The sequence below is a fragment of the Pseudorasbora parva genome, chromosome 16 (genome assembly GCF_024679245.1).
Source record: "Pseudorasbora parva isolate DD20220531a chromosome 16, ASM2467924v1, whole genome shotgun sequence".
NCBI classification, from domain to species: Eukaryota; Metazoa; Chordata; class Actinopteri; order Cypriniformes; family Gobionidae; genus Pseudorasbora; species Pseudorasbora parva.
Window position 1 is genome coordinate 24,991,082 of NC_090187.1, and position 23,620 is coordinate 25,014,701.

The following is a 23,620-nucleotide window of genomic DNA, read 5'->3' on the forward strand; positions in this document are numbered from 1 at the left end:
CAAAAGCAGTTGGACACTTGAATAATTCATTTTGGACTTTAGTTGTAATGTGCATTTTTATTGCGCAGTTATTTACTAGTCATGTCGTAAGTGATTTTAATAATATTATAGAAGTGGTAAGGGTAGCATCAGACCATAATTTATTTTTTGCTTTTATACGCTGTGCTCTTTTCTTTTTACTGTTGCCTTTCAAACTCCCTCCTGCTGTGGGCTGTTTATCCAAAATAGGATGGAGTTTGTCCTCCATTGGGAAGCATGACTGCACTAGCAGGGGAATGCTCTGCCTACTGTTGTAGACTTGTTCATAAAAGCTGTCAGTCAGAAGAATGGCAAATCACACCACTTTCCTCTTCATCTTCACCATCACTATTGTCTTCCTCATTCCCTCAGCCCTATCCTAGTATGTGGTAAACAGGCAGGGGAGTTTGCTTTCATAAAAACCCCTTGCTCTAAGAGAACGTGAGCACCTGTGCGTGCATGTGTGAGTGTGTTTGTGTGTGTGTGTGTGTGAGAGAGAAATTAGCTCAGGTACTAGCCTTGTTTGCTTTAGTGCATAATTAAGTCTGAGGACAATTTTGATGATTTGTCACAGTTTTAAAAACATACATTTGCACAACTAAATTAATTTTAAAAAAATGACACCATATGCTCAAGTATCTACAAACTCTACAGAAGATTTAATTCTATTAAATGTAACATTAATATACAGTGCATCCAGAAAGTATTCACTGCACTTCACTTAATTGAAAATAGTTTTACCTCAATTCTAGAAACAATACCCTATAATGACAATGTGAAATAAGTTTGTATGAAATTTTTGCAAATGTATTAAAAAGTAAAAAATGAAAAAAATGACATGTACATAAGTATTCAAAGCCTTTGCCATGACACTCACAATTCAGCTTAGGTGTATCCTGTTTCCACTGATTATCCTTGAGACGTTTCTACAACTTGATTGGAATCCACCTGTGGTAAATTCAGTTGATTAAACATGATTTGGAAAGACACACACCTGTCTATATAAGGTCCCACAGTTAATAGTGCAAGTCAGAGCACAAACCAAGCCATGTAAGTCCAAAGAAGTTTGGAACCACCAGGATTAGAGCTGTCCGCCTGGACAAACTGAGCAATCAGGGGAGAAGGGCCTTAGTCAGGGAGGTGACCAAGCACCCAATGGTCACTGACATAGCTCCAGTGTTTCTCTGTGGAGAGAGGAGAACCTTCCAGAAGAACAACCATCTCTGCATCACTCCAGCAATCAGGTCTGTATGGTAGAGTGGCCAGACGGCACATGACAGCCTGCCTGGAGTTTACCAAAAGGCATCTAAAGGACTCTTAGACCATGAGAAACAAAATTCTCTGGTCTGATGAAACAAAGTTTGAACTCTTTGGCCTGAATGGCAAGCTTCATATCTGGTGGAAACCAGGTACCGTTCATCACCTGGCTTACACCATCCCTACAGTGAAGCATGGTGGTGGCAGCATCATGCTGTGGGGATATATTTCAGCGACAGGAACTAGGAAACTAGTCAGGATAGAGGGAAAGGCGAATGCAGCAATGTACAGAGACATTGTTGATGAAAACCTGCTCCAGAGTGCCCTGGACCTCTGACTGGGGTGAAGATTCAGCTTCCAACAGGACAACAACCCTAAACACACAGCCAAGATAACAAAGGAATGGCTACGGGCCAACTCTGTGAATGTCCCTGAGTGACCCAGCCAAAGCCAGTCTTGGACCCGATTGAACATTTCTGGAGAGATCTGAAAATGGCTGTGCACTGACACTCCCCATCCAACCTGATGGAGCTTTAGAGGTCCTGCAAGAAGAATAGGAGAAACTGCCCAAAAATAGGTGTGCCAAGCTTGTAGCATCAAACTCAAAAAGATTTGAGGCTGTATTGGTTCCAAAGGTGTTTCAACAAATGCTAAGAATACTTAAGTTACATATTTTCTTTATATATATATATATATATATATATATATATATATATATATATATATATATATATATATATATATATATATATATATATATATATATATATATAATTTTTTTTTTTTTTTTTTTTCAGCAATCAGCAACAGTCCCAATTGTAGCTCTGACTGTTAGACTAGTCACAAACATAATAAAATAAAATCTAAATCTAATAGTACAGTAACATGATTTATGGGTGGAGAAGCGGCGAACAGACAACGCCAGCATCCTCTCCCCCGCGTTGCCTCAAATATATATAATATTTATATTATTATTATTATTAAAATACATTTGTAAAGATTTCAAACTAACTTTTTTCACGTTGTTATTATGGGGTATTGTTTGTAAAATTAAGGAAAAAATACATGAATTTAATCAATTTTGGAATTAGGCTGTAACATAACAAAATGTGGAAAATCCTTTCTGGATGCACTGTAAAGCAGGGTTTCCCAAACTGGTATTCATAAAAAATTACAATAAATAAATAATTTTGAAAGTAAAATCAAAACACTTAATAAAAAGATCAAATATTTTGTTTACCTGCATGTCATATGACGAGTAACTGACATTAGAGAAACTGAAGAACTCAGAGAACTGTGAATATGCAAAAAATTGTTTTAATTATTTAAATATTAAAGCGTTAGTTCACCAGAAAAAAATAAATTCTGTCATTAATTACTCACCCTCATGCCATTTCAAACCCGTAAGACCTTCGTTCATATTTGGAACACAAATTAAGATATTTTTAATGAAATCTGTAAGCTCTCTGACTCCTCCTTAGACGCAACTCCAACAGAGCTGGCGTTCTGACGTGGTTACAATTTGAACAGTGTAGGGGACGAAATTGTTGAATAAAGTCATTATTTCCATTGTTTGTTTGTTTTTGCGCTCAAAAAGTATTCTGGTCGCTTCATAACATTAAGGTTGAACATATTATGAACACTATAGTCGCATGGACTATTTTAAAAATGTCTTTACTACCTTGGGCCTTGAAAGTGTTAATAGCGTTGCAGTCTGTGCAGTCACAGAAAGCTCTCGGATTTCGTCAAAAATATCTTAGTTTGTGTTCGGAAAATGAACAAAGGTCTTACGGGTTTGGAATGACATGAGGGTGAGTAAATTAAACTCACCTCGGGACTCGGGAGCATCAAGTAAACCAGCTTACAGGGCTAGTATGCTGTTAATGCAAAAGGGGTGTTTATGTGCCAACAGTGTGCGTGATGTTGTAAATATGTTTGTTTCAGACGAGCCAGAGACACGGGATGCATGGTGGGAGGAGATCCGTCAGGAAATAAAGTCTCATACCAAAGCTCTCGGCTGCCATGCTGTGGTGGGGTACAGCGAGTCCACCAGCATCTGGTACTTAACAAACACACACACAGACACAACTCTGAGGATGTTTTCAAACAGTGCATCTTAACTTTTTTGACTCCCAAAGCCTCCTGTTGTCAATAACAATATTTCAGAAATTTTTGTGATTTACTTGTTAATGATTGATTTTTAGAACTTGGCATAGAAGTAGAAAAGTATATATTTATTATAAAAATGCCCAGAGAGATGTATGACTCTTTCAGGTCTAGAAATAACAATTTTAAAATTAGACCACCTCATATGTCTAGGTTTTTCAAGACCGTTGCTGAAGGGGTGAAATAAAGTATGATTTTTAGTCGTTTTGGCTTGTTTTAATGCTTGCTTTTCCAAAGGCCACCTAATGGGGTTTAGATAAAAATAAAGGTTTATTGTAATCTGCTAGCCAGACCCACATCAAGATGTTGGGTCTGGGAACTCAGCATTGATAGGGCTCAATCCGAGGGGCGGGATAAACGGTTGTATTTTTATATTCCCTCTGCACGCAATTGGATAGCGCTACAACCAACCAGAGCTACGTGAAGCAGAGCTAGTTGATAGATTAAACTTTCACCGTATCCGTTTGACAAAACTCTGAACACATTTTCCCTTCTTAAGAATGATTTCGGTGCCGTCATTGTTTACCAAGCCCACCGTCTCTATACAAGATGTGATTGGCCTGACCAGAGTTTGTTTTTTCCATCTCACAGGTGGAGAGTTGCTAGATTACACTGGCTGCAAATTAGATTGGGTGCGCCTAGATTTCTAGGCTAGTAATCTGTGGTTCCATAAAGAAAATTTTTCCCTTTATAGAAAAAACTAAAAACTCTTTCCCCACCAGTGCTTTTTTTTTTTTTTTTAAGTTGTCAGCCACCGCCAACATTTTTTAAACCATTTTCACCAAAACTCCATGGCCCTCAAAATATTTTGTTGTATGATTATCTGGAAATGCTATACATCAAAATAAAGAACAGAGCCTCTGCTTTTAAACAAACAAACAAACAAAAGTCATAAAATGTGGGGAAGTTTCATTAAAAAAAGCTACATTTTAAATGAACAGTTGACAAAATAGGGTTTTTGTCAAACATTACCATATCGGATTCATACGATCATCAAAACAGATTGAGTAGATCATGTCTATAAACACCCCCAAAGCTTGCACAGTTGAGTACCTCGTCCTGGGTCAACATTTTATTCAGTACCATTAGGCAGTTTTGATTTATATAATGTTTAATGTTTGATGATTGTGTTATTTTACATGTGCATTAGCAATGCTTCTATCACTTATTTCTGCTGCTTCTTCACCTGTGTTTTGTTCAGGAGGTTACAGAGATCAGGAAAACAGTGAAAACATGGATTGCCAGAAAATTCTGTTAATTGCGGAAAGAGTTAAAGTTGAAAAAGTTATTTTCGATTATTCAAATATTCTTCTCATTTAAAAAAAGTTTCTTTTATTGACTTCTAAAGTTTAGTTTCTTTTAAGGATATTTTATGTTAAGTTTCTTTTAAGGATATTTTAAGGACTTCTAAAAAGTTCTTCGGGGAATCCAAAATGGTTCTTCTATGGCAGGGATGGGCAACTTTGATCCTGGAAGGCCACTGTCCTGCAGAGTTTAGCTCAAACCCTAATGAAACACACCTGAACAAGCTAATCATTGTATTAAAGGATTACTAGAAAGCTACATGCAGATGAGCTTTTATCACTGTTGGAGCTAAACTCTGCAGGACAGTAGCCTTCCAGGACCTAGGTTGGCCATCCCTATCCTATGGCAATGCTAAAAAAATAAAAAATAAACTTTTGGACCCTTAATTTTTAAGATTGTATGTGAGATGTGCTTGACTTTCCCTTGATTCTAAACTAAAAGGATGTAAAACCACCCTCAAATTCTGTGATTAAATGCTATGATTATGTGCTTTTTATGTGTTTGCAGTGAGGAGGTGTGTATTCTATCAGCATCAGGCACAGCTGCAATCCTCAGCTCCCGTTTCATGCAGGATGGCCCACTGGAGACCGATCACAGGTTGTCACGGCAACCACTTGTCTTTTCTACGGGGTCAGAGAGGGTCGAGGGGGATATGGGTAGTACAGCCTCCTTGGGGTAGGTTAATGACACACACATGCACATATACACACATACACACACCTTTGGCCCTTTGCTAAGGGTATGGCGTTGAATGATGGACAAATAGTGCAAGCGCATAAACAAAGTGCGCAAGTGATTTAAGTGTGATCAAAGTGACAAAGCTTGCATGTAAAAATGTAAACCTGAAGAAATCGCAATACCTAATATGATTGTGCACACAAATCAACACGTTGTGAGGAGAAATAATAAAATTGCAAGTCCTGACTGGTCTCACATGGGAATCCATTCCCTCAGTTTATAAACAGTGATCACGAAATCTTAAACTGTTCCCTCAGTTTAAAAAAAGCTACCCATGGATTAATAAACCTTACCCACAAATTTCCAATCCGTTTGCTCAGATTTGGCCAACTGTACCCTCTGTTTTTAAATCCGTTCCCACTAATTCATAATCATTGCACACGCTTTCACAATCCGTACGCACAGTTTGTAAAAACTGTACTCGCAAATTAATTTAAGATGAATAGCAGCAAACTCCCAGGTGTTAACGAATCTTATCGTTTTATTGTGTATTATTCATCAAATTATATTAACTGCAGTGCTTCTCTGGAATACGATTCAATAAGAATTTTGTGCGTCAAAATCTTGTTTAATTGTAATAATCTTAGCACTTTATTATTATTGCCTAATAAACCTGCATGGCATTGTATATTATGACTGACTTTGCGTTTCTTTGTTTCTCTTTTCTTCTTCTAAATGCATGTAGCCTAAATGCAACAATATGCAAATAAAAATGATCACAATAACAACAACAAAAAATATTATTTATTGTATTTATTTTTTAAATGTATTTATTTATCAGTTATTTTTAATTTATGATTATAAAGGGGCGCACTTAAGACAGTATGTTTATCATAAAATAATTAATGAATGTTTTTTTGTGCAAGCTTTGTTTCTGTGCTCACGCTGCTGTAATTAATTTGCGTGCTGTGTTTATGCACTTGCGCTGTTTTGTCTATCATTTAACGCCATATTAGGGGCTCTTAAAGGAATAGTTCACCCCCCAAAAAATTATTAACTCTCTCTCTCATGTTGTATCAAACTGCAATAAGGGTGTAAAAATAAAAATAACCCCTATCTAAAAAAATGTCTTATTGATAAATAAATCTTATTGTGAACAATTCATCATTGCATCATTTTATGCATGTTTTATTTATTTTTAAAATGTTTTAACCTTGTAATGTTTAACAAGTTGATTCATGACCTAGGAAACTGGGGGAAATTGCGCCTGTGTTAAACTACTTTTGACAGCACTAATAAAAATGAATAAATGAATAATAATAATAATAATATATTAAATAATATATATATACACACACACACAATGACACATTTTAATTACTTTTTTTATTAGTGCTGTCAAAAGTAGCGCTTTAACACAGGTGCAATTTCCCCCAGTTTCCTAGGTCATGAATCAGTATAACATGCACATGAATGTGGCTGCTTCCCTCATCCACAGTGCCCTTACAAACTGAACTAGGAGCTAATTGAGAGGCACCCCTTGTCTGAAAGAAGCGTACCAGAATCAAGTTGATTCTTAAACTAACAATAACACACAGAATTATGCCAAAATGCTAGTATTTTAGTATTTTATACACCTCTGGCCATGGAAGTGATTGGAGGAACACCTGAATTCATTGTTTTGGAGGGGCATCCCAATAATTTTGGCAATATACTGTAGGCCATGTCTACACTAAAAAAAATTTGTTTCAAAACTCATCTTTTTCTCTCCATTTTGGCCTTTCGTCCGAACGTAGCTTTTTGAAAACGCTATCCAAAGCGGATCAATTTGAAAATGCCATTTTCGCGCCATGGTATGGACTGTGAAGACAGCGATATTTGAAAATGATAATGCATGTTTAGTCATGTGATGCATATTGTACAAATAGATGAAGGTTTATTGTGCCAATTATGTGCTATTCACTCTCTCACAGTTGCTCAAATATGTTACTTTGCACACTTTATATCACAGTCCTGCAAGAATGACAGAAAATGTACTTGCATTTGCTGCCCTGTGGCAAAAACATGAGTGGAGTTGAGTTTTAGACCAAACATAATGGTTGACCGAGTGTGACCAGGACGCATTAGTGAATAGTGAGATATTTTGCTAAATAAAATGCCCCTGCCAGAAGAATTGTGAGATAACTTTGACATCTGTCTCATCTCAGTGAGCTTTTATGTATGTGCAGTATTAATGGTATCATCTAACTATGGGTTGTCTTAATGTACTGCTTTTTAAAAAAGAAAGAGAAAAAAAAGATGTATGGCTTCCTGAATGAGGAAAAAAATGTAGTGTGCATTTTGATTTCATGGTGAGTTTAGATGTCAAACCAGTTTGAAACAACATGATTCTAAGTAAATCATGACTTAAATTTCATTTTGGGTGAACTTTTCCTTTAATCTTAATACTAAACAATACTAATTAAATTGGTGTGTGTGTGTGTGTGTCTGTGTATATGTTTGCTGAGGACAATTTTTACAGCTACTAACCAAATTAAGTCTTAAGGACTTCATAACAAAGGTGCTAAAACATTTGGCTGTCTCTGAATATGTACATGTTTTATGTTCAAAAATAAACATAACAAATTTGTACGGTTATGTAAAGATATTTTTATTCTGTTTATGGCTGGTTGGGTCTGTGTGATCCCTTGTGTTATCATTTATGTACTAACTGCAGTATTTTTTTTCTGTTAGATTTGAGGAGGTGGCGCCCCCTGGCTGTGGATTCTGTCACATACCGTACGATGAGTTGAATATACCATTTCCTGCTCAGCTCACCTATTGCTGCTGCTGTCGCCGCTGCAAAGTGCCCGATGTCCTCTTCACCACGATCGACCTGCCTACTGATGCCAACGTCACCGGGAAGGGCTGCCTGATTCAGGCCAGGTAAAAACTGCATGTAACATCATGTCCAAATGGAATATTATTGTACTGTATACTGCACAGTAAAGCACAAATACTATCTGAAACAACAGTATATAATAATAAATAGCAGTGTATAGGGCTGCACAATGAATCACAGTGTGATCTTGAAATCGCAAAGGCTACTATTTAATCAAACATTATGTGCTGTGGGTTCATGATCTGGTGTTTTCATTTTCACAGAGCAGCTCGGTTTGCAGTTAATGCCCATCCACACAAACTCATCTCTTTATCTGCGTCGCGTATTATGTGCATTTGGGAACACAGATTTCCCGCCCCGTGTGCTATATTGTTTCCCAACGTTGCAACAAAAGTGTCCCAAGTGAAAAATTAGTTCAAACTCAGGTCAAATGTGTTGCATTGTGGCATACAGTGATTCTCACAGTATGTTCTGATTGTAGACTGCCTTTTGGCAAATGTTAAAGGTCATCTGGGTATTCTTTGCTTCTCCACCCCATTGTAGGCTGTGTCGGACTAAAAAGAAGGCTCAGGGAGAGGGGAATGCCATGGCCATTAGCAATCTTCTGCCGTTTCTAGAGTACGAGCTCCACACACAGCTGATGAATAAATTGAAGCTACGGGGCATGAACGCTCTGTTCGGTCTGCGTATCCAAATCAGCGTGGGAGAGACCATGCTGCTAGGACTGGCGGTCAGTGTGCATTTACCTATAATCCTCAGTCCATTTACTTAATCAATATTATTGTTTGTCCTATTAATAGCTGTTGTTTGTTGTATTCAGTCCGCAACAGGAGTTTATCTGACAGCGTTACCCAGTCCTGGAGGAATCCAGGTTCTGGGAAAAACTCCCAGTGACATCACATACGAACAGCACATCTCCAATATGCAGAAGAAAATCAACGACATCATCGCTAAAAATAAAGAACTCTATGAAATCAACCCACCTGTAAGTAAACATACACGTCAAGGCACTTTGTGAGGTAGTATTTAATTCTTACATTATTATATATTTATAATACAGGGCTGTTGAATGCTTGAATCTGATTGGTTGGCAATTGTTTTAAGGTGTGCAAAAGTTTTCATGGAAAAGCACAGCTTGAGTAATGAAATGCGGTCTTGACCAAACCAGACCAAAACCAAGCTAATAAATTTATTAAACAAGAGGATATAAACACACATTTACATTTTATTATGTATAGAACACACATACTCTCTTTCTCCCACTCTCTGCTCTCCCACTCAAATGCACACACAACCAGGACGGACACACACTCGCACAGAAACGGGATGTCAGCTCTGGCGATTTTGTCAGTAAAATAGTTTAGCAACTTAAAAGCAACAACATCTCTCTCTCTCTCTCTCTCTCTCTCTCTCTCTCTCTCTCTCTCTCTCTCTCTCTCTCTCTCTCTCTCTCTCTCTCTCTCTCTCTCTCTCTCTCTCTCTCTCTCTCTCTCTCTCATAACTCACTGCATTAATAACGATCTACTGTCAGTGGCTCAAGCCTCAATAGCTAGATCTAAAATCACGTTTTGGAATTAGTAACAGAGTCTTGGGATGAGATGCGTAAGAAATTAGTCCTACACACAAGAGCGTTTTAAGGACAAAACTTGACTAATGTCTTAATTTAAAATCATCTGAACAATGTTTTGAGGTGTGATAACTGCTGTAGTATAAGCAGAATAAGTGTCTCCCGGCCATTGAATTATTAGAAAATAATGTACACCCCTGCATTTTCTATTAATTCAACGGCTCGTCATCAATTATTCCTTACCTTATTTTCCTAATACATTTTTATTTTATATTATTTTATTTGTATCCATCTGTTTTTTTTTAACCACAGCTAAAACATTTTTTTTTACCCATCATAGGAGGTTGTTGAAGAGATCATTGGTTCACCAATCCCTGAGCCTCGTCAGAGGTCCCGTCTCTTTCGTTCTCACTCAGAGAGTTCAGATGAGGTGTCAGAAATAGACCTGTCCCATGGGAAGAAAGATGCCTTTGTGTTGGAGGTAAACTGGATTTGGTTTATGGTTTGATAGATAAATGGAAGGATAAACTTGTAGATATTGGACTTTTTTGTGGAGTGAAAGATCTGTCTAATCTGTTTTAATACTATTCTAGATTGACGACACGGATGCTGTGGAAGATATTCATGCACTTCTAACTGATTCTCCCACCCCAGCAGGTACAAACCTCTGCTAGACCCTTGTTGAACTTGTTTTTAATGGACTATATATTCAGATGTGTGTTTGTATGTTGTCTTCTATGCAGGATTCTACAGCTGCAACACTGAAATCATGCCTGGGATTCAGAACTGGACATCAGCGATACAGGTATCCTTCACAACAGTGAACATGTCCATATCGTAAAAATTGCAAATAGAATGTTTGTGTTTGCAACACTCGATTTGTTGATGTGTGACTTAATGTTATCTTATTAACAATATTTTAAGACTAGATGAACACTAGAGACTTTTCAAACTGCAGCAGACATCAAAGGATTTTTCAGAAATATTTATGTTTATTAACAATGGACCCTTTTCACAAACTGTTAGGAAATATTTCCACAGTTATACATCTTTACTAACTCTGAAGACTTCTGCTTCTGAGAACCCTGGACATGTGAAAAAGGGTCCATGAATACCATTACATTGACCTAATATTTGCAGACAATTAATAAATCAAGCTAGTTTGAGATTAATTCACTCCAGGAAAACTATACATATATTGTTTGCCTATTATATGTTAATGCAATTTACATTTGAGGTTGTGTCTTCAGAGTGAGTTGACATGTGGAGGCTTTCGATGCTTGGTGTAGTATCAAACATATATTTTTGTGTGCTTTCAGATGTTTACCTCTGTGAGGGTCTTTCGCCTTAACAACATCAACTTGACCAATCAGGGACTGAATAAAGTTTTCAGTGACCTCTGTGAGAACCTGCTTAAGGTTAATACATTTTTTTTTTTACATATCTCCTATATTTTATTCCTCTCAAGAGATTAATTCTGTCATGTTCTAATGTAGAACAGGTAAACCAAGTTAAAGGGTTAGTTCATCAAAAAATGAAATTTGGCATTAATGACTCACCCTAATGTCGTTCCACACCCCTAAGACCACCGTTCATCTCCGGAACACAGTTTAAGATATTTTATACTTAGTCCGACAGCATATCTAGGTATAGGCACACTATACTCTCCATGTCCAGAAAGGTAATAAAAACATCATCAAAGTAGTCCATATGTGACATTAGTTAGTTAATTAGAATCTCTTGAAGCATCGAAAATACATTTTGGTCCAAAAATAACAAAAACTAAGACTTTATTCAGCATTGTCTTCTCTTCCTGGTTTGTTTTCAATCCTCAAATAAAGATTCAAACGGTTATGAATCAGCGGAATGATTCATGATTTGGATCGCGTGTCAAACTGCCAAACTGCCAAACTGCTGAAATCACGTGACATTGGCGATCCGAAATCATGAATCAATCCGCTGATTCATAACCGTTTGAATCGAACATGAACGGAGGTCTTACGGGTGTGGAATGACATTAGGGTAAATCATTAATGACATAAATTTCATTTTTGGGTGAACTAACCCTTTAAGTGATTTATGCTTGCTAACTGGAATATATGTGTGCTCTGAAGAGTTTGTACTTCAAACTGCGGTCATTGGTCCCCTGCTGTCTTTGTCACCTGAACTTCACCGTGGCCATACCTGAAGATGAGCTCATCCAGGTGAGAACACACCTCAGCTTTCATTTTGCAGTCTTGTTACTGTTGTGAATCAAAAAAGCAAGTAATAATGGTACCCTCAAGATCTATTTAACCTCTTGGGGTCCATTTCTTACCCTTTTATTGCTGTCCTGCGTGATCTGTCAGTGTTGTTTAATTGACAGGTGGCGGTGACAGCTGTGGCAATGAGCTTTGACAAAGAGCTGACTCTGGAGAATGGCAAACAAAGTGGGGATAAGACACTAATAAAGGGTGAGCATTGAGGCTGCCCCTGACTAAAGATTTCTCTAGTCGACTAGTAGTCGTTCATTTAAGCAATTAGTTGACTAATTACATGTTTATATTAATTTAATTGCATAGGTCTACTCGGGGGTGGAATATAAAACCTATTCAGCGCTCAAGTGCATGCATAAAGCTTGTTGCAAAGCACCGGCAAAAGTAATGATTATGGATGTGTTTGAAAAAAAATAGCAAGGAGCCATTTTATTTATTAATAAACTAGTGATCCTAGTGAAACTAGAGTCTGTGTCAGCTGCAAAGATGACAGAAGAAAGATGATACAAAAAATTTTACAAAAATTTGAGACCGTGTCATTCTTACCTTTATAGTCCGAAGTTAACAGCTGAGTTTCGGTTATTTTTTGGGACGAACTCCAGTTCAAAGAGACCAAGACGACAGAAAGCATATCTTCTTTGTTTTCTTTATTTTACTAAAGCATGTTTTGTTGTTATTGTGAGTTTAAATAATAAAGACCATTTACAGTTTCGAAAGATTTGTCTGTATGAACAAAAACAACAGTTTATGTTGTTTGCATTGTTATCAGGAAAAAATGCAAGTGATCGCGCTGGCTCCTCAATGTCATGCAGTAACACGATATACTTAAACTTCTACACTCCGCACAAACATGCACCTAATAATAGCGCACATTTATCTAGGTTAACGTTAGAGTTATGTAACGTTTCTTCTACTTGCATGTTTCAAAATTACTCAAATTCAAATGCATTTTCTGCCTGACATACTGGAATTACCACAAGGACCCGTCATTAACGATCACGGATTGTATGACTTTAATAATAATAATAATAATAATAATAATAAAAATGCATTTTATTTATAAAGCACTTTTCATTTTAAAGAAAATCTCAAAGTGCTACAAAGGGAGGAAAAATAAAATAAAGCATTTAGGGTAATTAAGAATAAGTTAAAATCAACTACAACAACAAAAATGTAAACACAAAGGCAAAGCAATTTAAACATTGAAAGACTTTCTAAACAGGCAACTTTGTAGTCCCCTTTTAAAAGCACCAGTTGTTTGTGGAGCCCTCAGATGTTCAAGGAAGGCTTTCCAAAGGCATGGAGCAGCGGCACAGAAGGCTCTGTCACCCGGGTCTTAATCCTAGGGGGATGTTTGTGGAGCGAAAAGAACGTGCTGAGATGTCACGATATAACAAGCAGATAGTCCTCAGCGAATCATTCCTCTGATAATGTGAAAGAGATGACACAGGGCGCACAGCTGTACAGATAAAAGGGATGGTTTCACCATACCGGGAATAAACAAACTTTCGCAGAGCACTTTTGTGGATGTAACAAGGCCGTTGAAGTAGTCCAATTTCTTGAATGACTGATAAATATGATGGAGCATTGTAGTTGTTATTTCCATCAGCTGAGTAGTTCATTATGCCAGCCACACGAACTTCATGTATGTCATCAACCACCAACCACAGAATAAGCAGAATAAAAAAATAACTCTGCACCAAACAATCATCCGTGACATTACTAGGGAGATTGATGCCGTTGGTGATGTAACGTTAGTTAGAAAAAGCCGTTGGCCGGTTAGCAACAACCAACTGTTAACAGCCGAGTGAAGTCATCTGAGACGGTAAAGTCTATGCAACAGTCCCGATTATATCTCTGACTGATTAGACTGGTCACAGTCAAAAACATTATGACTAACATTATAGTTAGCTTGATTCGGGTGGAGAAGCGGCGATCAGATAATGCCAGCGTCCTCTCCCCCTCGTTGCTAGGAATCCATATGTTTCAAAGCTGGTCTGAACATCTTTTCCATCCTAAACAAACCCCCTCAAACTACTCACTGTTACTTACTTTCATTACTGTTTTAAGGCTTGTTCACACCAAGAATGATAACAATAAAGATAAAGAAAACTCTTGCCTTTGCCACTTCCTGTGGGGTTTTTATTCCTGCGACTAACCGTCTTCTAATTAACTAATAGGGATGTACTATAGTTACTATAGTGATGTACCTTCATGTAGGAATCTCCTCTCTGTAAAGCTGATCTTTACGGTCTCCTGTTGATTGTCTTTTGCAGCAATAACTGAAAATGATGAGCAGCTTCAGTTCAACTTGGAGCTCAATGCTGAAATGTCGTCTTTCAACCCTCTTAGCTCCCCCAAAGGTAAACCCTGGTGAATCCAAACTTCACCCGATACCCTATTAAGTTCTTTATAGCTTTTTAAATGTTTGCCATAATCCATACATCATCCATCCATCCTAAAATCTTATTTCAGGATATGAGAAATGTTATTTCACTATAAAAAAATTTACACAAATATTGTATCCCATATCGAATATCGCATTAATAAGAAGATATATATCTTCACATATATATAGAACAATTTTATTTATTTTTTAAAACTGCAGTTCGTAAGTTTTGCCTCTGTCACCATCTCCTGTGACCAATTGGCATCAGCGTGGATGTTTTAAGGAGTATGTGTGGCTTCTGTCTCTCAGTCACTGCACCAGTGTGAATACAGTACTTTGGAATCACAGATTCTACGTCTTGAAATTATGACCAAAATATGAATTTTGCATACAAAATAAAAATATAATCTGAACAAGTAAGAAAAATCTGCCACTTTTATTCTGACCAACTGAGGGAAAAAAACATTACAATAAATCACGCTTTCAACGGTATTTAAATCTAAAGGTCGCTTGGCTCAAATCACACAAAAAACGTGCAAATTATTATTATTATTATACTTTGTTTTCAAATTGTTAATGTTAACAACATCACCATTTCGTGACTGTGTGTATTTAGTGTTTATTGGTGTTACCTGTATATTTACATTTTTAAACTTTTGCTTTTGACTACGGGAGAATCTCTAGTCACTGATGATTGTCATTTTGTCCTTTCTGGATTACAATCCACCATCAAAACGATACATTTAAGTTATTCCAGTTGCTGTGAGAAAAGGCTATAAATGATCCGCCACATGAAGCATCCTCACATACGATACTACTACTAGCCGGACTCCTTTATGCATACAGACGTGACTTAATGACGCAAATACATGTTTGAATTTCCCAAGGAAATCCACCAGCACCACTTCAGTTATAACACATTATTACAAGTTTACAGTTGTAAATAGGGGATAAGGTAAGGAGATAGTTTTGAACACTGGCTGGTTATGGACTTGCTCAAAAGTTGATTTTGGATCTTTTTTTGCCCAAGACAGTTACGGACTGCAGCTTTAATTTCTTAAAATATATTTCTTTAAATGTATTTAAATACATGTTAGAAAGGAAACATAAATGGAATAATCAAATGTAAAAATAAAATACTGTACATAGTCTTCACTTTATGAATTCTTATTAACTCTACAAAAGTTAGTTCAGTCAAGAACAGAAAGTTATTTTCTCTTTTGTTTGGTTAGACACAGACAGGTCAATTCATGTGCATTAGGCTGCTATCACTTTAAAGGGTTAGTTCACCCAAAAATGAAATTGATGTCATTAATGACTCACCCTAATGTCGTTCCACACCCATAAGACCTCCATTCATCTTCAGAACACAGTTTAAGATATTTTATATTTTAGTCCCAGAGCATATGCAGTCTATGCACACTATACTGTCCATGTCCAGAAAGGGAATAAAAACATCATCAAAGTAGTCCATATGTGACATCAGTGGGTGGATTAGAATCTCTTGAAGCATCGAAAATACATTTTGGTCCAAAAATAACAAAAACTACAATTTAATTCAGCATCAGTCTTCTTAATAGAGATTCAAACGGCCATGAATCAGTAAATCGATCAATAATTCGGCTCGCCAATGTCACATGATTTCAGCAGTTTGGCAGTTTGTCGTGATCCAAACTGTTAAAATCACGTGACATTATCACAGATCCATTATGCTTATACCCATCCGGTTTACACTCAACTGGTTAGACATAACCAACTGTGTTTACTTGAATACTCCACACTATGTGCATTTTGATCTAACTGCACTTAGTTCTAAGATCTAAGTTCTTTTTCACAGTTTATTGCGCAATCTTTTTTACATTAAACACATCCCAAATTCACGATCACCTTCTGAGAGAGGCAGCTTTCTGTGCGTGCAAATTGTGCGCGCAAGTTCTTTTACAAGACTTATTGCACTTAGTAACAATTTTTTATCCTCAGTCACGTCTCACTCTATTGTCTCATTCATGCCTTTCATCACTAAAGTGTCAATATTGCTGTGCTAGAAATATATATTTACATACCACAATACACAGGTTATAGCAAAATCTATAATATGCATTTTATATCGTCGCCACAATATATACCCTTATTCCATCCATCCATCCATCCTGTTGTTTACATTCTACTTTGTACTACATTGTACTTCATTGTACAACTTTTATAATCCTGTTTTTATTTCTTTTGAACATTGCATTGGTTTCCTCTGTATCTCAGGTCTATCAGAGGTTGGCAGCCATCCGTCAGCCAAAGGTCAGTACTTGATTCGTTGCTGAGAGTTCTGGAAGCAGCAGGGTGTTTTTTTTTTCCTTTTCATTTCTGCTCCTTTTGTGTCTGACAGTTTGAAGTGCTGCAGCACACACCCCAGCATCATCCATTTTACCCCTTTTTTCTTTTTTTTCTTTCTTTCTTTCTGTGTCTTGTTTCCTCTTCTCTATGTCCCTCTGTTGTGTCGTTGTATGATTGGGTGTCTATCGGATTTGTGACTGCATGTGCACATATTTATGTGTGTGCGCGTGTGTGCGCGTGCGTGTGTGCGTGTGTGTGTGTGTGTGTGTGTGTGTGTGTGGTTGTCGATCTGTGTTTGTGTCTGAATGTTCGTCTGTCTCTCTGTGTCTGTCTGTGTGTGTCTGTGTCTCTGTGTGTGTGTGTGTCCAGCCCCCTCAGTTGATTACAGTTCCTTTGCAGACAGATGCAGCTCCTGGATAGAGCAGCTTAGACTGAAAGCTCACACCATAAGACGCGGATCAGTTAAAACAAGTAGGAGTACAAACTCGCTTACATACACAGACACATACCAACATATCAACTCTCATAGACCGTAGTCAGAGTAGACTGCATTTTATATATACACCGCCTTTTATATATATATATATATATATATATATATATATATATATATATATGTATGTATATGTGTGTGTTTATAATTTGAAACGGATCGATACTGACATTTTTGAGAGTTCCAATGCTCCTTTTCTGCAGTATCGATATACCATGCAGTATATGATAAATTGGCACCTCTGAGTCCAAGTCTTTGGAAACATCACAACATTTATTTCCATCTAGAGGTGCATCAATTTTTGGTCAAGCTATTGTTGGTCAATGCAAGAGTTAAGCACTCTATAAAGTCTGCTCCAGCACATCCTAAAGACTTTCAATGAATTTAAGGTCTGTGCCCAGTTGCATTAATCCTCTTAAGTAGTTTGACTTAAAGGTATTCCTGAGGGAAGGGATTTCTTTAAGACCATTGCAACAAACGTCTTAACCGTCACTCTTACCTAAGTGTTTATACTAAGCATTTGTAATAGTTTCTGGCAAAACACGGCAATAAAGAAACGGTTGCTATAGTGACAAAATCTCCCACAATAAACAACATAGCGGACCACTGACTTAATAAAATGTAACATTTACTAAACTATACAGCTGTACTACAATATTTGAGTTGTGGAGATTATAAAAGGCGGTGTGACGGACGATTTTTGAGCACAGTTTCTATAAGTCCAGCCACGACACCGAAGAATACTCAAAATCTTGCCGCACAACTCGTATTTATTAAATTACATTATATTTGTTAGGCCTGTCGCGATAGTCAATAAATCAATTAATCGCACGATAAAAAAAATAGCTTGATAATTTCCATTTGCATGCTTGTTTGTTTTCCTCGTCTCTCTCGCTGACTGCGTGCTCCTCGTCTATTTGGGGAGGTGTTTATGCTCGGCCAGATTCGCCTGGAAATGTGCTGCTTCGGTTGCGGAGCTGCACGCAAAGTTACAAAATTTGACGTGCACACCGCCAAGCGAAATGGGGTCTCATGCAATCCGCATTGACGTCATTTTGTAGAAACAAGCCTTAAAGCTACACTGAAGTTGGCAGTTTGATAAATACAAGTTAATTCTTCAGTTCAATCTTTGTGTGCTAAAAGGGCACATAAGTTCGTGTAGAGATAGCAATACACATTCTCCTTTCTTTGCCAAATAAATGAAAAGTAATGTCTTCTCTCTTGCTGTATCAAAATCTCACCTAGCTTTCTTCAGAGAGGGTCAAGTTCAGTTTGTGCATGATTCCATCATATAAAATTTTTCTTTAATACTTAGTTGTAGATAACAACCACAAGAACCGAACAGAACCGATTCCATGATATAACATTTTTCTTTAATACTTAATCCTAAGTTGTAGAAAACAACCACAAGAACCGAACAGAACCGATTCCATGATATAACATTTTTCTTTAATACTTAATCTTAAGTTGTAGAAAACAACCACAAGAACCGAAAACCATGATAAAAAACAATCTGTGGGTTTTGTGAACCATGCCACCCCTAATACGCACCTAAAACACAATCATCCGTTGCAGTTTTCATCCATTTTATTTATTGTTTTGGTATTTATTCAAAATATTTTTTTGTTAACAGACTGAGATTCCTTTTCTTTTATTGTTTTTGGTTGTTTTTTTAATTTATTGTGGATATTTAAAATGTATTCCGTTTTCATTGTTAAATAGTCTTTAGAAATAAAAGTTTATAGATCTTTGAAAATGCATACCTGCATTATTATGCCATTATCTTTATTTTAGATGAACATTTCTCATAACGACAATATTATCGTTTATCCCAATCATTTCTTGGCCAATTTATCGTTCAGCAAAATGTGTTATTGTGACAGGCCTAATATTTGTCCAACTCGTTGTTATTGTGTTGTACTTGGCATCAACTGCCTATTAGGTGATTTCCTTTCAGCCTTGAATTTAAGCATGACCGTACAAAACGACGCATTCAGTTCTTAGACACTCTGCGGCTAATCTTGTCTACTAACCGGCTTTACAATAGGCTACTGGAAACAAGAAATCTAAACTAAATTGGACAAAAAATATATTTTAAAAGACAGGGGATAACACCCAAGCCTGTCATTCTTGCGCACAAGCTAAAAGCCTGGCACAGCACACAGTGGAAGTGATGAAAATTATGCACTAAAAATATTTTTTTTTTCATTCAATTTTATTTTTGACAAGAATATATACCCTCACATCATACTTTCAACTTTTTCAGGCTTATTTTACTTGCTAAAAATACACATTGTTTGAGTTCGGTGGATGACTTAAGGGACCTGTTTTGATCTCTTAATATTTGTAGGGCTACAAAGGACTTTGTTGCAATGCATAACAGAACTTAAGGGAAGTAATTAGGTAATAAAAATTCTGTCATTAATTACTCACCCTCATGTCGTTCGACACCCGTAAGACCTCCGTTTGGAACACAAATGAAGATGTTTGAACTCCGATGGCTCAGAAAGGTCTCCATTGGCAGCAATGACATTTCCTCTCTAAAGACTTTCTCAAAGCTTTGAACAGTTATGAATTAGTGTATCAATTCATGATTTTGGGTCGCCAATGTTGGCGGTTTGACACGCGATATGAATCATGAATCGATATGCTGATTTATTAAGTTCCGATGCTTTAAGAAGCTTCGTTTTGAAATTGGCCCATCACTAACTAATCTCATCGCTTCATAAAATGATTGTACAATTACTGTAGTGAGATGGGCTTTTTTGACGACATCTTTAGAGAGAGAGAGAGAGAGAGAGAGAGAGAGAGAGAGAGAGAGAGAGAGAGGAAATGACATTGGTGTCAATGAAGGCCTTTATGAGCCATCTTCATTTGTGTTCCGAAGATGAACGGAGGTCTTACGGGTGTCAAACAAGTAATTAATGACAGAATTTTCATTTTTGGCTGAACTAACCCTTTAAGTGAACCCTTAGTTGTTTTCTTGTAACCCATGTTTCTCTAAGAGTACTTTTAAACTTATAACTAAGGCTTTCTTAACTTAAGGGCTTTCATGCCACCGGGCCCTGGACTGATTCAAGAATCATGATTCTTTATGATTCTCCCAACCATTCCTTCACAATTTGAGCGTGATGACTCTTGACATTGTCATCCTGGAATATGGCCATGATGTGTCTTTCTACATGTTTTTTTAAGAAATGAGAAGCTACACACTCCATCAATTAGGGTTAAAAAAAACTGTTGCCAAACATAGTATAATATGCTAGAAACTTAAATCACTACAATAATGATCCAATCATAGACTCTTAACTCTTTCCCTGCCAGCGTTTTTTAAAATAGTTGGCCAGCCACCGCCAGGGTTTTTGATGATTTTCACAAAAATGTAATGTCCCATAGAATATTTCTTTGTATGAATATTTGAGCATGCAATATACCAAAAAAAGAGCAGACCCTCTGCTTAAAAAAAAAAAAAAAAAAAAAAAGTATTCTAGCTTCATGCATTCCTTTTTTATCAACACTTAAATATGGGCAAGTTTCATAAAAAAGCGACATTTTGAACAAAAAGCTGTTTTTGTCAAAGATTATTTCCAGATCAGATGCAGAGCGATGATCGAACACAGATGGAGTAAATCGAGTCCATTAACACCCCTAATGCTTGCGCAGTCCTATAGCTCATTCTGGGTTCACATTTCATTCAGTAACATTGGGCAGTTTTGATTTATATGATGTTTAATGATGACGATGATGTTAATTACATATACAACTGCTTGCATACGATCGGTTGTTTTTTCCGTCTCTTTCATCTTCTTCGCCTGTGTTTTGATCAGGAGATTCTGTACTCATTCATAACAGTGAAAACACAGAAACCCGGCAAATTTCGTGTTTGGTGGGGAAGCGTTTTCTCACAAATAACGGAAAATGAAGTGTTTGACGGGGAAAGAGTTAAGCATTTCCTTATTTAAATCCAAAAAGCTTTTTTTTTTGGCCGGGCAGTATATATAGTCTTGTGGAAATTTGTTTAAAGATGTTTTTTACAGTGTTTCGCCAGCTAAATGATCAAAACCAAGTTACAGCACTGTATGATGTATTTACCCAAAGAATATTTAAAAAAAAAAAAAAAAAAAAATGTATGTTTAAAATGGCATCTACTCTGACTATAGTCTATACTCCTACACGCATCCTTACACACACATACTCCATGTCCTGCATCCAAAAGAGGACGAGTCTTGCTGCCATACGCCGATCTGATCGTATCCGAACTTGACTGACAGAGTGTGAAAGTTGAGGTCGAGTCCTAGTAAGGAACCGTGATGAAAAAGACCATCCTTCTTTTAGTTGTGCCTTAGTTATTTCATATTTGAGCTGGCTGATAAGAGGAGTGTGCTCAAATATAAAATCACTAAGTTTGAACAGTTTGAACCCCTAAAGGTTGTACAGTTTAGGGTTGGGCGTTATAGAAAAAATAAAATGTTATATATATACATCTTGATATTACTGTAGATGGTCTGAAATGGCAACTCAAAAGCAAAGCTACTGAAGTCAAGAAGATTCAAAATGTTTAATCAAAAAACGTATGAAGTGTAAAATAATCAAGGCATGTTTTCCACCCAGTTTTTCACTAAATTAGCTCAAATATAGTCAATAATTCCTTTATTTTATAGACTGTTACAACACAGGATTCAGACATTATTAAAATCTTAATATAAAAAAAGTTATGGAAAATTCTGTAGTCGTAAAGTTGTTGCTATGCTCCGTTCTAAAATGTATATGTTGGTAGAAAAGTTACTCTTTATGATTTTTATAAAATACTTTTGAAAATCCTTGTCCACTCTAAATGATCTGAGTCATGACATGGAAATTAACTGGTAAAAACTAAAGGTCAAATGGATAACTAGGTTGGGTCGTACTTGCTGATAGCTGATTAACTGATAGTTAAAAAAAAATAGTACTTAACCATGAAAATGTGTTAAATTAAATAAATATATAAATATGAATATTTTAAAATGAGAAGTTATACAGAACAAATTACAGAAAATTATATAAACAAATATTTCAGGTCAAATGTGTGTTTCTTTGTTTATATTTCATAGGTAACACTTTGCAAGGCTTAACAAGGATGTATTAACTAGCTTACATTAACTATATGCATTATGCAATATACATTTTTACAGCATGTATTAATGTTTGAGCAATACAATTGTACCTTGATCATGCATGTTAGTTCATAGTGCATTAACTAAGGTTAACAGATAAAAATAAAAATGTAATAGTAAATGTACAAAAAAATATACAAAAAATAAACAATAATTCTGCAGGATTTATTAACCGTAGTTAATGTTACAAATGGAATCTTATTGTAAAGTGCTGTCGTTTCATATAAATCCAAACAGTCATGCTTAAAGATGGCCATCTTCAAATACCTACACAAGAAAGCATTAAATATGTGCATACTGTATGTGACTCTGGACCACAAAACCAGTAATGGTACATTTTTTAAAATTGAGATTTATACATCATCCGAAAAAAAAGGTTTCCATTGATGTATGGTTTGTTGGGATATTTGGCCGAGATGCAACTATTTGAAAATAGTTCAATATGGAGAAAATCGCCTTTAAAGTTGTCCAAATGAAGTCCATAGCAGTGCATATTACTACTTATTACCTATTCATTTTTTTATATATTTTACAGTAGGACATTTACAAAATACCTTCACGGAACATGATTTTGACTTAATATCCTAATGATTTTTGGCATAAATGTCGGCTATTGCCACAAATATACCCGTGCGACTTGTGATTGGTTTTGTGGTCCAGGGTCATATATTATATGTATAGCTCGCACTTTATTGGCTTCCATTTTGGAATATATTGATGATTATCTAATCAAAATAAAAATGTATATATTACAGTGACAATAAAAAAAGAACTGAAATCGAATGCATTTCTAATTTATGTTTCTGTCAGCTGCATGAAGATGCAGTTTGCTTTCTCACGCAATTTCTCCGGTTAATGAATGCATAAAAGTGAGCAGCTGGATACAAACTAATGGAAATAGATGGTAACAATTGTGACATTAAACATTTGAGTTGGACTTGCGTGTGTTTGTCACATTGTTTTAACCGCTGTACCTCACACAGTCCAACACAAATGTTTTACAGTACTAATGTTAGCATCCTCTCAGCCTCGACGGTAAATATACATAGGGAACTGCTGTTCTTTCACTGCTAATGTAGCATCTAGTCGACAACAATTTTTTTTTTTTTATAATTATATGGCAACATGAA

At 36.4% G+C, this 23,620-nt stretch overlaps 1 protein-coding gene across 11 annotated transcripts in view; it reads left to right on the forward strand.

Moving 5' to 3' along the window:
• c2cd5 (C2 calcium dependent domain containing 5) overlaps positions 1 to 23,620 on the forward strand; it is a 53,221-nt gene that overhangs the window by 25,597 nt on the left and 4,004 nt on the right. For 5 of the 11 annotated variants that reach the window (XM_067420014.1, XM_067420015.1, XM_067420018.1 and 2 more), the window contains 14 exons: positions 3,220 to 3,334; positions 5,254 to 5,421; positions 8,158 to 8,349; positions 8,849 to 9,035; positions 9,126 to 9,290; positions 10,213 to 10,353; positions 10,466 to 10,529; positions 10,616 to 10,677; positions 11,192 to 11,290; positions 11,987 to 12,076; positions 12,238 to 12,325; positions 14,404 to 14,490; positions 16,773 to 16,808; positions 17,214 to 17,315. In XM_067420014.1, the coding sequence (XP_067276115.1) occupies positions 3,220 to 3,334; positions 5,254 to 5,421; positions 8,158 to 8,349; positions 8,849 to 9,035; positions 9,126 to 9,290; positions 10,213 to 10,353; positions 10,466 to 10,529; positions 10,616 to 10,677; positions 11,192 to 11,290; positions 11,987 to 12,076; positions 12,238 to 12,325; positions 14,404 to 14,490; positions 16,773 to 16,808; positions 17,214 to 17,315 (1,596 nt within the window). The remainder of the gene's footprint in view (positions 1 to 3,219; positions 3,335 to 5,253; positions 5,422 to 8,157; positions 8,350 to 8,848; positions 9,036 to 9,125; positions 9,291 to 10,212; positions 10,354 to 10,465; positions 10,530 to 10,615; positions 10,678 to 11,191; positions 11,291 to 11,986; positions 12,077 to 12,237; positions 12,326 to 14,403; positions 14,491 to 16,772; positions 16,809 to 17,213; positions 17,316 to 23,620) is intronic. The other 6 variants (XM_067420017.1, XM_067420026.1, XM_067420024.1 and 3 more) reach the window with 2 other exon arrangements.